Here is a 14228-nt window from a genome sequence, read left to right on the forward strand (position 1 = left end):
ATCATCAAGTGAAAATGAAATATTTTCATAATGCAAAATGATGTTCATAATATTACAGTAGTTGTTATTACCAAGGACACTGTCCGTATTTCCTCCAGTACCATACGAGTGCAGCCGCAGTAACAATCAGACATAGAATGACAATGAGTAGAACCCAACAGGCAGCAGAGGTCTCTATGAGGAGAGAGGGGATACAGTTAATATAGGAAACAGTCTGTATTTACAATTACATATAATTGTGTTGACCTAACAAGCATCATGGCTCTGATGCAAACACTTTCCTGCAGAAAGCAAAGAGATAATACTAAGTAATAAGACATGTACATATGCAGTAAGAGATAAGTGTGTATCATTACCATTTTAGTTAGTTGTTATACAGTACCTTCCTGTAGAAAGGGGAATGAGGACATAAGTCTGATACTAACAGATGCAGTGAAAGATAAGTGAGCATCTAACTCAACATTGTTATCCATGCTACATCACATTTCTCATAACCTCATATATGTGTTTTATGTGTATGCCAGGAATGCCTGTATTGTTGCCAGACAAATTTCCCTACGGGACAATAAAGTATTCAGTAAAGTACTCAATCAAGCAAGCAAGCAATCAACCAATCAATCAATCAATCAATCAATCGCATAACAATTATAAGCAACTTATAAAACAGTATGAGCAACCAGTTAAGCAACCAGTATGAATACTGTGTGTGTGTGTGTGTGTGTGTGTGTGTGTGTGTGTGTGAGTGTGTGTGTTTGTGTGTGTGTCTCAGGTGCTCCTCACCAGAGGATGTGTGTACATAGAGGGAGCCAGTTGCTCGTCCGTAGGGGTTGGAGGCCTCACAGACATAGAGACCATTCAGCTCAGAGTTGAGACTGAGGAGGTGCAGTATGTCTCCCTCTGCTCTCACTGAAGACACAGGCCATGGCTGGACCACTCTGGAAGAGAGAGAGAGGAGAAGAGGGGCTGAGTGTGTGACTGTGTATGTGTGTGTCTGTGTGTGTGTGTGTGTGTGTGTGTGTGTGTGTGTGTGTGTGTGTGTGTGTGTGTGTGTGTGTGTGTGTGTGTGTGTGTGTGTGTGTGTGTGTGTGTGTGTGTGTGTGTGTGTGTGGACGTGTTTAACTATACCTGTGTTGGTCCCCACAAGGTCAAATGCTATTTCTAGTGGGTTTAGGGTTAAGGTTAGAATTAGTGTTAGGGTTAGAATTAGGTTTAGGGTTAGGGTTAGGGTTAGGAGATTGGGTTAGTTTTATTGTTAGGGTTAGGAGCTTGGGTTAGGGTTAGGGTTAGTTTTTTTGGTTAAGGTTAGGGTTAGGGTAAGGTTACAGGTTAATGTTAGGTTTAGGGTTAGGGTTAGGGGTTAGGGAAGATAGGATATTGAATGTGACTGAATTGTATGTCCCCACATGGTTAGATGCGCAATACTTTGTGTGTGTGTGTTTGTTCGCGTGTGTGCGCGCGGGTGCGTGCGGGTGTGTGTATGTGTGTATGTGTGTGTGTGTGTGTGTGTGTGTGTGTGTGTGTGTGTGTGTGTGTGTGTGTGTGTGAAAGACAAATGCATGATTTGACTGCCAGCAAAATTCAAAAACTGTCCTTTAGACATGAACATACTGAAGCTTCAAGCTAATTTAGATATCACGTCTTAACAAGTTTAGCTAACATTTAGATTTAAACTGGATTGAACTAGTTTACATATGAGTGAGTACCTGCTCCAGGTGTAGTTGGGTTGTGGGTTGCCATCTGCTACACATAGGAAGACTGTGGCTTTAGAGGCCTCACTAAGGGTGATGTTCACTGACTGAGGTGGATCTTAAGAGAGAGAGAGAGAGAGAGAGAGAGAGAGAGAGAGAGAGAGAGAGAGAGAGAGAGAGAGAGAGAGAGAGAGAGAGAGAGAGAGAGTTTGAGTTTTAAATAATCTTTATTGGGTCTGGGAGCCCACCACACAAATACTCATACAAAACCGTATTTACACATCAATTAAAAACACAACTCCAATTCCTCCTCCACAGTAACTGAACACAACAGCATCTGAATGCCCCATATACTCATAAACAGATCAATATTGTTGACCAGTTTATAATAGGCAAACTCAATTCTTAGTCTTGCTTCCAACATTCCCTCCAGCATTCCCACCACATCCACAGACCCCTGTCCCCGAATACTGTTCTTTCGGGTCTTCCATATGGCTAATTTTGCTGCCCCTAACACAAAATTAAGCAACACAACTACAGCTTTCTGACTAAACCTGTACTTTGGCCCAAATATGTACAGTTGGGAAGAGAAAACCTCTCCCAGAGCTGAGAACCAATTAGTGATCAGGTCAATCATCCCGACCAACCTGGGACACTGTAAAAACAGATGTGCCAGAGTTTCAGGTTCAGCACAGAATGGACACTCCTCCCCAACAGTAGGATCCAGGTGTACCAGATACATGTTGGTGGCTATGGCTCCATGTATTATCCTCCATTGGAGGTCAGCTGTCCTCTTATCAATAGGCAGTTTGTATAGTGTTCGCCAACAGCCTTTTGGGGAGGCACCTGGACCAAGCACACCCGCCCACCTCGTCGATTTTACCCCTTCCAGGGAAGAGGCATGGGACACCTTTACACATATTCTGTACATGGCCTTCTTTCCCACCTCCTTGAACTCCCCCAGCTCCGGGGTATCGAAGGAAAGCAGCATCCCCACGTCCTCCTCGAATGCCCCCGCCGCAGCACTAACAATCAGTGCAGGGAACACATAATCCAGACCCTCCTTCCACCGATCAGAATTGGAAGTGTCAGTCACATACTGCAGATGAAGTACTGGCAAGGAATCACAGACCTCAGCGACGACCTTCCTCAGTAGGCGAGACGATCGGATCCCCGCTCTTTCTCCCAGCTCCTCCAACGACCTATTCCTGTTCCACATCAGATGACCCAGCTTAGTACACCCCACGCCTAACAGGCATGAACGTAGGCTAGCTGAACCCAGAACACGGGACTGGATGGCAGTGTTGTGAAAAAGAGGCTCTTCAAAAAGCCACATCCCTGGTGGCGTGCAGGCCTTACGGGACTTGACCAGAACTCTCCAAGCCTGCATAACAGACTCATAAAATGGAGTCAGGCCAGGCAACTCACCCCCTCCAGCTTTAAGAGGAAAAGGTGCTTGTCTAAGCCCAAACAGCCCGCTCTCCTCATCAATGCGTAGGCTGTGTCAACCCAGCTAGAACCGTCACTGTACAACAGTCTCTGGGCTGCTTGAAGCCGGAAAGCCATGATCCTGGAAGAAATGTCCACCAGGCCTTGCCCACCCTCGTGCAGTGGCAGGTACAGGGCTGAAGTTTTAATCCAATGTTGTCCAGACCAGAAGAAATTGACAAGGGTCCTCTGAAGCTCTTGTATCAGACCCTTTGGTGGCTGTAAAATCATTAGTCTGTGCCACAGGGTAGAGGCAGCTAGGTTATTAGCTACCAGTACCCTTCCCCTATAAGACAGCTGGGGCAGCACCCATTTCCATCTTGACAGTCTGGCACACACTTTCTCCACTACACCCTCCCAGTTCTTTTCTGAAAGACATCGGAGCCTAGAAAAACCCTCAAAGTCTTCATCCCATCTCTGCCCCACTGAAGCCCCCCTGGTAACCGTGGAGCGGACCCCATCTGAAGCTGGCCTGCCCACAGCGCTTCACTCTTTCCCCAATTGACTCTAGCTGAGGAGGCCCCCTCATACACCTTTAAGGCGTCTGAGAGAACCTTAACATCCTCACCCCCTGTAATAAAAACTGTCACGTCATCTGCATACGCAGACAGTGCTATCGTGGGACCCTTCATTACACCTGGCACAGAGAAACCAGTAAGCTTCGCTCTTAAAAAACAAAGCATTGGTTCAATCGCCAGACTGTATAACTGCCCTGAAATTGGGCATCCCTGCCTGATGCCCCTTTGGACAGGGATGGGACAACTCAAACCACCCCCACCTTCACCATACACGAGGCCCCAGCATACAGTAACTTCATCCAAGACAAAAAAACATCCCCAAACCCAAAGGCTTTCATTGTTTTAAACAAGTACTGGTGGTCCACACGATCAAAAGCCTTCTCCTGATCCAAAGAAAGTAAACCCACATTTACATCAGACAGTTTACAAATGTCCAAAACATCTCTTATTAGAAACAAGTTGTCAACAATAGAGCGATCAGGTACACAGTAGGACTGGTCCTTGTGGACCAACAATCCCAGATACTCTTTCAACCTGTTTGAGAGACATTTAGAAACAATTTTATATTCTGCACACAGCAAAGCAACAGGTCTCCAATTTTTTATGAGAGCCAAATCCCCCTTTTTTGGCAACAGTGAAAGTACCGCACGTTGACAAGATACAGGAAGAGAGCCCTCATGAAAAGATTCACACACCACTTCATAAAAATCCTCCCCAATAGACCCCCAAAAGTGCTTGTAAAATTCAGATGGTAAACCATCAATGCCAGGGGCTCGGCCTGTTGAGAGCTGCATAACTGCTGTGGACAGCTCTTGCAGTGTAATGTCAGAGTCCAATGCGCCTCTTTGCTCAGGTCCCAATTGAGGAAGACCGTGTAACAACTGTTCAGTACACCGAGAGTCACAATCCTCCGCCTTATAGAGGGCAGAATAGAAATCCACGGCATGTTGACGCATTTCACTGTCATCCGTGGTCACCTTCCCATCAGGGAGACGAAGGCAGACCATCTGTTTACGTTGCAATGTCGACTGTCCTAGGTTAAAAAAAAAAGCACTAGGAGCATCCATATCCTTGAGGGAAGCGAAACGAGACCTAATCAAGGCACCCTTCACTCTTTCATGCAGAAACGACCTCAATTCATGTTTCTTGTCCTGTAAGTTCATGACTAGTCCGGGGTCATTCTGAGTGAGCAACTTCAATTCAATAGATTTAATGTTCTGCTCAAGGGCCCTGATAGTCTCTTTTACTTCAATTCGAGACAGAGCAGTATACTGTTGACAAAATAATCGTATTTGGGCCTTCCCAACCTCCCACCATTGTCTCAAGGACTCAAAATTCCCTTTTGTAACCCTCCATTTTTCCCAAAACAACAAAAACCTTTCACAAAACATGACATCATGTAACAATTTAACATTAAAATACCAATAAGATGATGACCTTCGTGGACAGGACAAGTGAATATCAACAGTGACAATATGGTGATCAGAGAAACCCACAGGAGTAATGTCACACCTTCAAACCCTACTACAGTATTGCTCAGATACATACAACCTGTCTAACCTTGCTGCACTGACATGACCTTCATTAACTTTTAGCCATGTGTACTGCCTAACTTTTGCATTCCTTACTCTCCACACATCAGAAAGCTCAAACTCAGTTAATAGACCAGACAGACAAATTGCTGACCGCAGGTGAGGTTCTTCAGCGGTGCGATCAACAGTAAAATCCACTGTACAGTTCCAGTCCCCCCTAAAACCATACACCCCTCTTGGTCACACTGTCTTAAGGTTTCCTTTATTTTATCAAAACCAACAATACGCTCTGTACCCTCATTAGGAGCATAAACATTCAAAAAAACAAACAAAAACCCCATAACATCCACCTTGACCAATAAAACCCGACCCTTGACAATCTCTGTTGTAGATACCACAGTCACCCCTAAGCCTGAAGAAAACAAGATTGCCACCCCAGCACTGAAATTAGTACCATGACTGAGTATATGCTGCCCCTCCCACCACATACCCCAGTCAGCCGCATTTTCCTCATCACTATGTGTCTCCTGTAGGAAAACTACATTAAGCCTTTTCTGTTTTATTACTTCTAATACCCAAGCCCTCTTATTCCTGTCCCTTCCTCCATTAATGTTGAGAGAACCTACCCTTAGTACCTCCATATAGAAAAGGAAAAGGAAAAGCAGAAGATACCACAGAGAAACCAGACAAAGAGAATAGAACACCCTATGAGGCATAATCATCATCATTATTTAAATTTTCTCTTAACCTGACCACGTTTCTCACCACCCTTTGCTGCTGCAACAGCAGTAACAAATTTCCTCAAGCGAAACCGCTTCTTCTCACTCAACTGGTCTAACCCCACCGTCTTCTGTAACATCACAGCTGACCTCACATATTTATCAACATCAAAATAATCTGCCAATTTGACAGATTTCCCAAAAGTCTGATCCAGAAACCCTTTTACCTCCTCTAGATCGTAAATTGAGTCCTCACCAGCTGATACCGTATCAAGAGAGATATCCATATCCATATCCTTCTCCTGATCCTCCTCAACTGAGGCCACAGACCACTGACTCCCCTCTACCACATCCCTTTCAACACTCCCCACTTGCACCCCATCACTCGTACCAGGCATCTCCTCCACTACCTGGGAGACTAGCCCCACCTGAACCCCATTACTCGTAGTGGGCATCTCCCCCCACTACCTGGGAGACTAGCCCCACCTGAACCCCATTACTCGTAGTGGGCATCTCCTCCACTACCTGGGAGACTAGCCCCCCTGTAACCCAGCACTCATAGTGGGCATCTCCTCCACTACCTGGGAGACTAACCCCCCTGTACCCCAGCACTCATAGTGGGCATCTCCTCCACTACCTGGGAGATGAGCTCCACATGAACCCTCTCCTGTAACCCATTACTTGTAGTGGGCATCTCCTCCACTACCTGGGAGATTAGCTCCACATGTACCCCCTCCTGTACCACAGCACTCGTACTGGGCACCTCCTCACCAGTCTGAGGAAATGGCCCTTCAGAACCATCCTTACCTTCTACAACAAAAAAATCCCCCTGCATAACATTTCCCTCTGGTACAAGTTGCACCTCTGTGCCCTCAACACGGACAACTTGTTCCTCAGCAACAGATGCGTGCGGCTGCTCTACCACTGTCAGTCCACCTCTTCCTACATCAGTGGGCCCAGGCGTTACGAGGACCACCTGCGCCCCTCCCTCTGCCTTCTCCCCTTTCGGGCAAGCATGTCGCTTATGACCAACATCCCCACACTCAAAACACCGTTGACTACCTGTACTAGCATAAGCCATATACAATCTATTGTCATACTTGACTTTAAACGATAACTCCAAAGTCTGTTCCGGTGAGTCCAAAAACATAAACACCTGTCGCGAAAACGACATTACCTGTTTCAACGCCGGGTGTTTGCAACCCAATGGGACAACCTTAATTGAACTTGCAAACTTCCCAAAGCGCAATAACTCGCGCTCCAATAGCTCATTTGGAATGAACGGCGGTACATTTGAAATCGTTACCCTTGTTGACGGAGAAAAAAGCGGCGTAACTTGAATAAACATTCCTTTAAGAAGTATGCCATGCTCAACCATACGATCAACAAGGCGCTCTTCTTTAAGAAATACCACCACCGCTTTATTCATCCGTGACGCATAAGCAACATTCTCATATCCTACCTTCTCTCCTACGGCGACCAAAACCTCTTCCACCGTGACAGTAGCTTCAGTAACACACCTAAAGCCGTGCCGAAGTGACAGGGACGGCGTCCCGATTCGGGCCGCCATCCCCACCAAAATCAGGGTAATTTCGACACGAAAAAACAATATACTTAATTCTACCGCAACAAAAAAATAGAAATAATAACCTTAATCATGCATAGAAGAAAAAAAGGATATCACCAAGAAAAGGAAAACCCAGGATATCTAACTCTACACAACACTCGCACTTAGCACTCACTCAAACAATTCCCAGCACGCACCAAACACTCCCAGCATGCAGAGAGAGAGAGAGAGAGAGAGAGAGAGAGAGAGAGAGAGAGAGAGAGAGAGAGAGAGAGAGAGAGAGAGAGAGAGAGAGAGCCAGCCAGCCAGCCAGCCAGCCAGCCAGCCAGCCAGCCAGCCAGCCAGCCAGCCAGCCTACCGGTATGAAGTCAGTGACTTAGCAGTGTGGAGCCAGGACAACATCTCCCTCAAAATCAATTAGACCAAGGTGCTGATCGTGGACTAAGGGAGAAAGAGGGGAATGCACGCCTCCATCCACATTGACGGGGCTGTTGTGGAGCGGGTCGAGACCTTTAAGTTATTTGGTGTCCACATCAGTAAGGACTTAACATGGTCCACACTCACCCACACAGCCCTGAAGAGAATGGGTCTTCAGAACCTCAAAGAATTATACAGCTGCACCATCGAAAACATATTTTCTGAGTCCATCACCGCCTGGTATGGCAATTGCATCGCCCTTGACCAAAAAGCTCTACAAAGGGTGGAACTAATAGGTGTTAATAAAAGGTGGAACTAATAGGTGTTATTCAAAGGGTTCTCCTATGGGGACAGCCGAAAAAACATATTTGGTTCTAGGATAGCATGTTATTATCTAAGAGTGTATAGACAGACAGGGACTGTTTAGAGGGACTACTAGGCTATAGCCAGTGAAGACAGTGAGAGTCTATACTTACAGTGGATGTCTATGGTCTGTGACAGTGATAGTGGAATTTACATTTACAGTGTCTGTCTATGGTGTAGGTCAGTAGTAGTAGAATGTATTTACAGTGTCTGTCTATAGTGTAGGACAGTAGTAGTAGAATATATTTACAGTGTCTGTCTATAGTGTAGGACAGTAGTAGTAGAATGTATTTACAGTGTCTGTCTATAGTGTAGGACAGTAGTAGTATAATATATTTACAGTGTCTGTCTATAGTGTAGGACAGTAGTAGTAGAATATATTTACAGTGTCTGTCTATAGTGTAGGACAGTGGTAGTAGAATATATTTACAGTGTCTGTCTATAGTGTAGGACAGTGGTAGTAGAATATATTTACAGTGTCTGTCTATGGTGTAGGACAGTAGTAGTAGAATATATTTACAATGTCTGTCTATAGTGTAGGACAGTAGTAGTAGAATATATTTACAGTGGATGTCTATTGTGTAGGACAGTAGTATTAGAATATATTTACAGTGTCTGTCTATAGTATAGGACAGTAGTAGTAGAATATATTTACAGTGTCTGTCTATAGTGTAGGACAGTGGTAGTAGAATATATTTACAGTGTCTGTCTATAGTGTAGGACAGTGGTAGTAGAATATATTTACAGTGTCTGTCTATGGTGTAGGACAGTAGTAGTAGAATATATTTACAATGTCTGTCTATAGTGTAGGACAGTAGTAGTAGAATATATTTACAGTGTCTGGCTATAGTGTAGGACAGTAGTAGTATAATATATTTACAGTGTCTGTTTATAGTGTAGGACAGTGGTAGTAGAATATATTTACAGTGTCTGTTTATAGTGTAGGACAGTAGTAGTAGAAGACACTTACAGTGGATGTTTATGGTGTAGTTGTAGCTCCTTTCTGTTGTCAGGGCAGACTGGTTGACCACACACTGGACCTGCTGCTGATTGGCTGCTCTGGTTGGCACCCCGAGCAGGTGGCTGAGTACTGTGGTAGTTCCATTGGCGTGCTGGGTGGAGTTTGTCATTGTCATCAACAAACTGCCGAATGTACCTGAAATCCACTTCACTTCTGCCTGTGGCTTGGCACCAGCAGCCACACAGGTTGCCAAGACAACCTCATTCTCCCCAATGACAGGAGGAACACCAACTGTCACACACACTACTGGAGGAACTATGACCAGAAAACAAACAAACAGAGAACAGAAAACATGAACAAGTCACTCATTATTGTGTTTCACATGTAGCTCAGTTGGTAGAGCATGGCACTTGCAACGCCAGGGTTGTGGGTTTGATTCCCACGGGGGACCTGTATAAAAATGTATGCACTCACTAACTGTAAGTCGTTCTGGATAAGTGCGTCTGCTAAATAACTACAATGTAATTATAAATGTGGAACTATATGTGAAAAACAACTAAAACACACACAGCCTATCATGTGAAACTTATCCAAATGCTCATGTTACATGACCAAAAAACCCTACCATGTTTTCTATCTGGCCAATTGCAATATACATCATTAGTAACTACACATTTACTATATTGGAGGTTTGGGCAAATCCGGTTTTAACAGGTTTTAGCTCACCCTGATGATCGGTACCTGCACCTGAGGTATTAGGTTTCACACATCACAAAAGCTGTTTTTCATTTTCAGCAGTTCCATTGAAAAGCCTTCACAGCCCAGTGATTATGCCGTTAAGGGATGCTGTATATATTCCTAATGTGGAACTATACATAAAAAAACAACCAAAACACACACAGCCCGTCATGTGAAACTTATCCAAATGCTCATGGTACATGACCAACAAACTTGAAATAAACCATGTTCTCTATCTGGCCAATTGCAATATACATTATTAGTAGCTACACATTGACTGTATTGGAGGTTTGGGCAAATCCGGTTTTAACAGGTTTTAGCTCACCCTGATGAGAGGCTCACCAACTAGAACCTAGAACCCTCTATGCAAGGTTCTTCCATAGAATTAGGAATTAGAATATGATCTCTATGGGTTCCTGATAGATTCCCCTGTAAATGGTTCTGCCTAGAACCCTCTATAAATAATAACATATATTTTAAAATGTTTTATTGCCACATACACCAGATAAGTGCAGTGAAATGTGTTGTTTTACAGGGACAGCCATAGTAGTACAGCACCGCTGGAGCAAATTAGGGTTAAGTGCCCATTTTTTTTATTTCTAAGACATTCTAAGGTTGGTACTGCCACAACCCTACCCCCAACCCCATCAAAGTTGCCCATCCCTGCTCTACACAGAATAAATTACACAATCACACTCAATTCTCGTTATTAACACCAACTCCTGAATCAACACTAGAAATATTACACTGAAAAATCCACACTGTTGGTTCACTCATACTTCAATCTATTCTCCCACTCCATGCTCAATTCAATTACAAAATATCATTTATGTCAATATTGTATTTGTAAAATGATTAAGGGAATCATTGCACAAATCATATGCACAAATATTCTCATATACTGTAGGTACAGTTTTAAACATATTTAAACATTTATCAGATTACTGGAACTCCTGATGTTAAAGTTTAAACAATTAGACAAACACTAATGCTCATGCACTATTTAAAAGTAAGAAAAAAATTACAATAAAGATTTCTATGTAGAAACCTTCTTGCCTTTCAAAGAATCAGCAAAAAACTATTTCTTCCAAAAACAGATCTTAGGATAAAAAAAGGTTATAGGTCGAATCGTATCCCTCTGGAAAGAACCCCTTTGGCACCCTTTTTTCTAAATGTAGAGAAGATGGATGTTCCTTGGCAAAGCAAAACCTGTAGATCAGGGCTCTGCTCTTGCTTAAATAATGAACCTTCCAACTATTTAGCGTTCTAGTATTGATTATCACAAACAGTCTTTCTACACTGTCAAAAGTAGAAACAGTGATACAAAGAGTGAAGGAAGAGTTCTTACCAAGCACAGTCAGAGGAATCTCTGTATTGTATGCTCCACTGGGGAAAACACTGAAGGTACATGTGAAGGTGCCTTCATCCAACAGTCTGACAGCTGTTATTCTAATAGATCCAAGGTTTTCTGATGGGTTTCCAATAAACTGGACTCTACCTTTCAATCCTTTTGGTGCAATAAAGTTAGTAACCCCATTGTGATAAATCAGCAGAAAATTATGGTTCTGTGTTTCTTCCAAAGTACTTTTCTGCCATGTTATCTCTTCGAGGTCCTCGGTTGTCTCTATCAGTCTGCAGGATAAGTCCACATCCTCCCCCTGTACCACAGTCCTACATCCACCAATCACCCGTATACCTGAAGAGAAAACACAAGCCAAAAACACTGTCCAAAAGATACCTGTAGAATAGATGCTTATGAACTCTAATAAACAGAGAAGTTACCTAAACACACTGATAAGACCATGATTTGTATTTAGCTGTGCTTATGAACTATGATATCCTATTGATATTGAATTGTGGTTATTGCAATAACTAATGTGCCAATTTCTCAATATTTGACACAATGCACATTTGGGCAGCCATAGTAAGAGGAGATGGCTAAAGCACATACTGATCTGGGTCCAGTCTAGTCTGAAACTACTTAGTGAATACTGTATGTTATTAGAATAATAAGCCAAAAGCCCTGACACTATTATTACACTTACTCAAGAGTAAGATATTCAATACATTCCCAGATACTTGGGCATGCTCAGCATATCTCAAAACTACTGAGTTAAAAACATAGTAAACATACTGAGTTAAAAACATAGTAAACATACTGAGTTAAACACATAGTAAACATACTGAGTTAAAAACATAGTAAACATACTGAGTTAAAAACATAGTAAACATACTGAGTTAAAAACATAGTAAACATACTGAGCTGATGTGTGTGCCTTATTGTACCCTAAAAGGAAAAGGACTACAATTTAATGGCGGGATTGTGTGTTTGGTGGGTGTTATTTTCTGCCTAGTGTTAATAAGAAAAAAGTGACAAAAACATGAGCGCAATAATATGACATTTGATGAAATCAATTGAAAACCTACTTTCTGTATCCCTCTGGATGATGAGTAGAATCACACAGCACAGCTTCCGTAACATGCTTTGCTCCTCTCATTGCTAGGGTCACAGGGGAAATGTAATTATGGAATTGTATTACATTTTGAGATTGCCGTTTGTAATAATGAGGTCCTATTCTTTGTTTATGCAAAACAGTTATGAAGGCTATCTCAAATGTTAAATAATGTTGAATGCAATGCAATTTATTTGAGCAATGGTCAGCAATCATCAGTCTTTGATGGAGTAATGCACATCTTGCAAAGTAGCCTATACCTTATTGCAAAAATAAACAAACAGTCCTACATTGGTCAGTAATAATGGAATAAAACAGATGAATCTGTAAATTTAATAGGCCACTAACCTTTGATGAATGTTAGTTCCTCTGCTGAAGTAGCGTAGAGACATTTGTGTTTTGCTGTTTGTGCTGACAGACAAACGTCCTGCTGCTCCTGTAGGGAAACCGTTTTTCAGTAAGCCACAGCAGCTATTGCACAATTGGGTGGATTATGGACGAGACTGTCTAATCTCCACCCCACTCACAGACTCCTGCCGTTTCATAGGCTGTGTGCTACCTCTTTGAAAGCCCATATCACCATTTACTGGTTCTGAAACATACCCATAGGCCTTATTACAAACAAATGATGGGACAAAATTATTTATTTTCTTTAAGAAAAACAAAGTTAAATACAACAACAGGCCAGATTCTGTATGACTTGGGACCCCTCTCTCTGATGATACACTATATATACTAATGTATGTGGACACACCTTCAAATTAATGTATTCGGCTGTTTCAACCACACCCATTGCTGACAGGTGTATAAAATCGAGCACACAGCCATGCAATCTCCATAGACAAACATTTGCACTAAAATGACCTTACTGAAGAACTCAGTGACTTTCAATGTGGCACTGTCATAGGATGCCACCTTTGCAACAATTCAGTTTGTCAAATTTCTGCCCTGCTAGACCTGCCGCGGTCATCTGTAAGTGCTGTTATTGTGAAGTGGAAACATCTAGGAGCAACAACGGCTCAACTGTGAAGTGGTAGGCCACACAAGCTCACAGAACGGAACCACCGAGTGCTGAAAATCGTCTGTCCTCGGTTGCAACACTCACCATCGAGTTCCAAACTACCTCTGGACGCAACGTCAGCACAATAAATGTTCGTCGGGAGCTTTGTGAAATGGGTTTCCATGGCCGAGCAGCCACACACAAGCCTAAGATCACCATGCACAATGCCAAGTGTCGGCTGGTGCGGTGTAAAGCTAGCCACAATTGGACTCTGGAGCAGTGGAAAGGAGGTATAATGGTCTGGGGCTGTTTTTCATTGTTCGGGCTAGGCCCCTTAGTTCCACTCAAGGGAAATCTTAACGCTACAGCATACAATGACATTCTAGACGATTCTGTGCATCCAACTTTGTGGCAACAGTTTAGGGAAGGCCCTTTCCTGTTTCAGCATGACAATGCTCCATCCACAAAGCGAGGTCCATACTGAAATGGTTTGTTATGATCAGTTTGGAAGAACTTGACTGGCCTGCAGAGAGCCCTGACCTCAACCCCATCGAACTCCTTTGGGATGAATTGGAACGCCAACTGCGAGACAGTCCTAATCGCCCAACATCAGTGCCCGACCTCACTAATGCTCTTGTGGCTGAATGGAAGAAAGTCCCCGCAGCAATGTTCCAACATCTAGCGGATAGCCTTCCCAGAAGAATGGAGGCTGTTATATCAGCAAAGTGGTACCAACTCCATATTAATGCCCATGATTTTGGAATGAGATGTTCGACAAGCAGAT

The 14228-nt window shown here is 43.2% G+C and overlaps 1 protein-coding gene across 3 annotated transcripts in view; it reads right to left on the bottom strand.

Annotated features, from left to right (window-relative positions):
• LOC121537071 (nectin-3) overlaps positions 1 to 13112 on the bottom strand; it is a 36107-nt gene extending 22995 nt beyond the window's left edge. The window contains exons 1-8 of one of the 3 annotated variants that reach the window (XM_045206660.1): positions 12793 to 13112; positions 12419 to 12491; positions 11340 to 11687; positions 9263 to 9568; positions 1704 to 1806; positions 781 to 935; positions 357 to 386; positions 83 to 174 (exon numbers count right to left, since the gene is read on the bottom strand). In XM_045206660.1, coding sequence (XP_045062595.1) covers positions 361 to 386; positions 781 to 935; positions 1704 to 1806; positions 9263 to 9568; positions 11340 to 11687; positions 12419 to 12473 — 993 coding nt within the window. In that variant the 5' untranslated portion in view covers positions 12474 to 12491; positions 12793 to 13112 and the 3' untranslated portion in view covers positions 83 to 174; positions 357 to 360. Of the gene's footprint in view, positions 1 to 71; positions 175 to 356; positions 387 to 780; positions 936 to 1703; positions 1807 to 9262; positions 9569 to 11339; positions 11688 to 12418; positions 12492 to 12792 lie in introns of those variants that run through there. The other 2 variants (XM_045206659.1, XM_045206658.1) reach the window with 2 other exon arrangements.
• Between the last annotated feature and the right edge of the window lie 1116 nt (positions 13113 to 14228).

This window comes from Coregonus clupeaformis, chromosome 23, assembly GCF_020615455.1.
Source record: "Coregonus clupeaformis isolate EN_2021a chromosome 23, ASM2061545v1, whole genome shotgun sequence".
NCBI classification, from domain to species: Eukaryota; Metazoa; Chordata; class Actinopteri; order Salmoniformes; family Salmonidae; genus Coregonus; species Coregonus clupeaformis.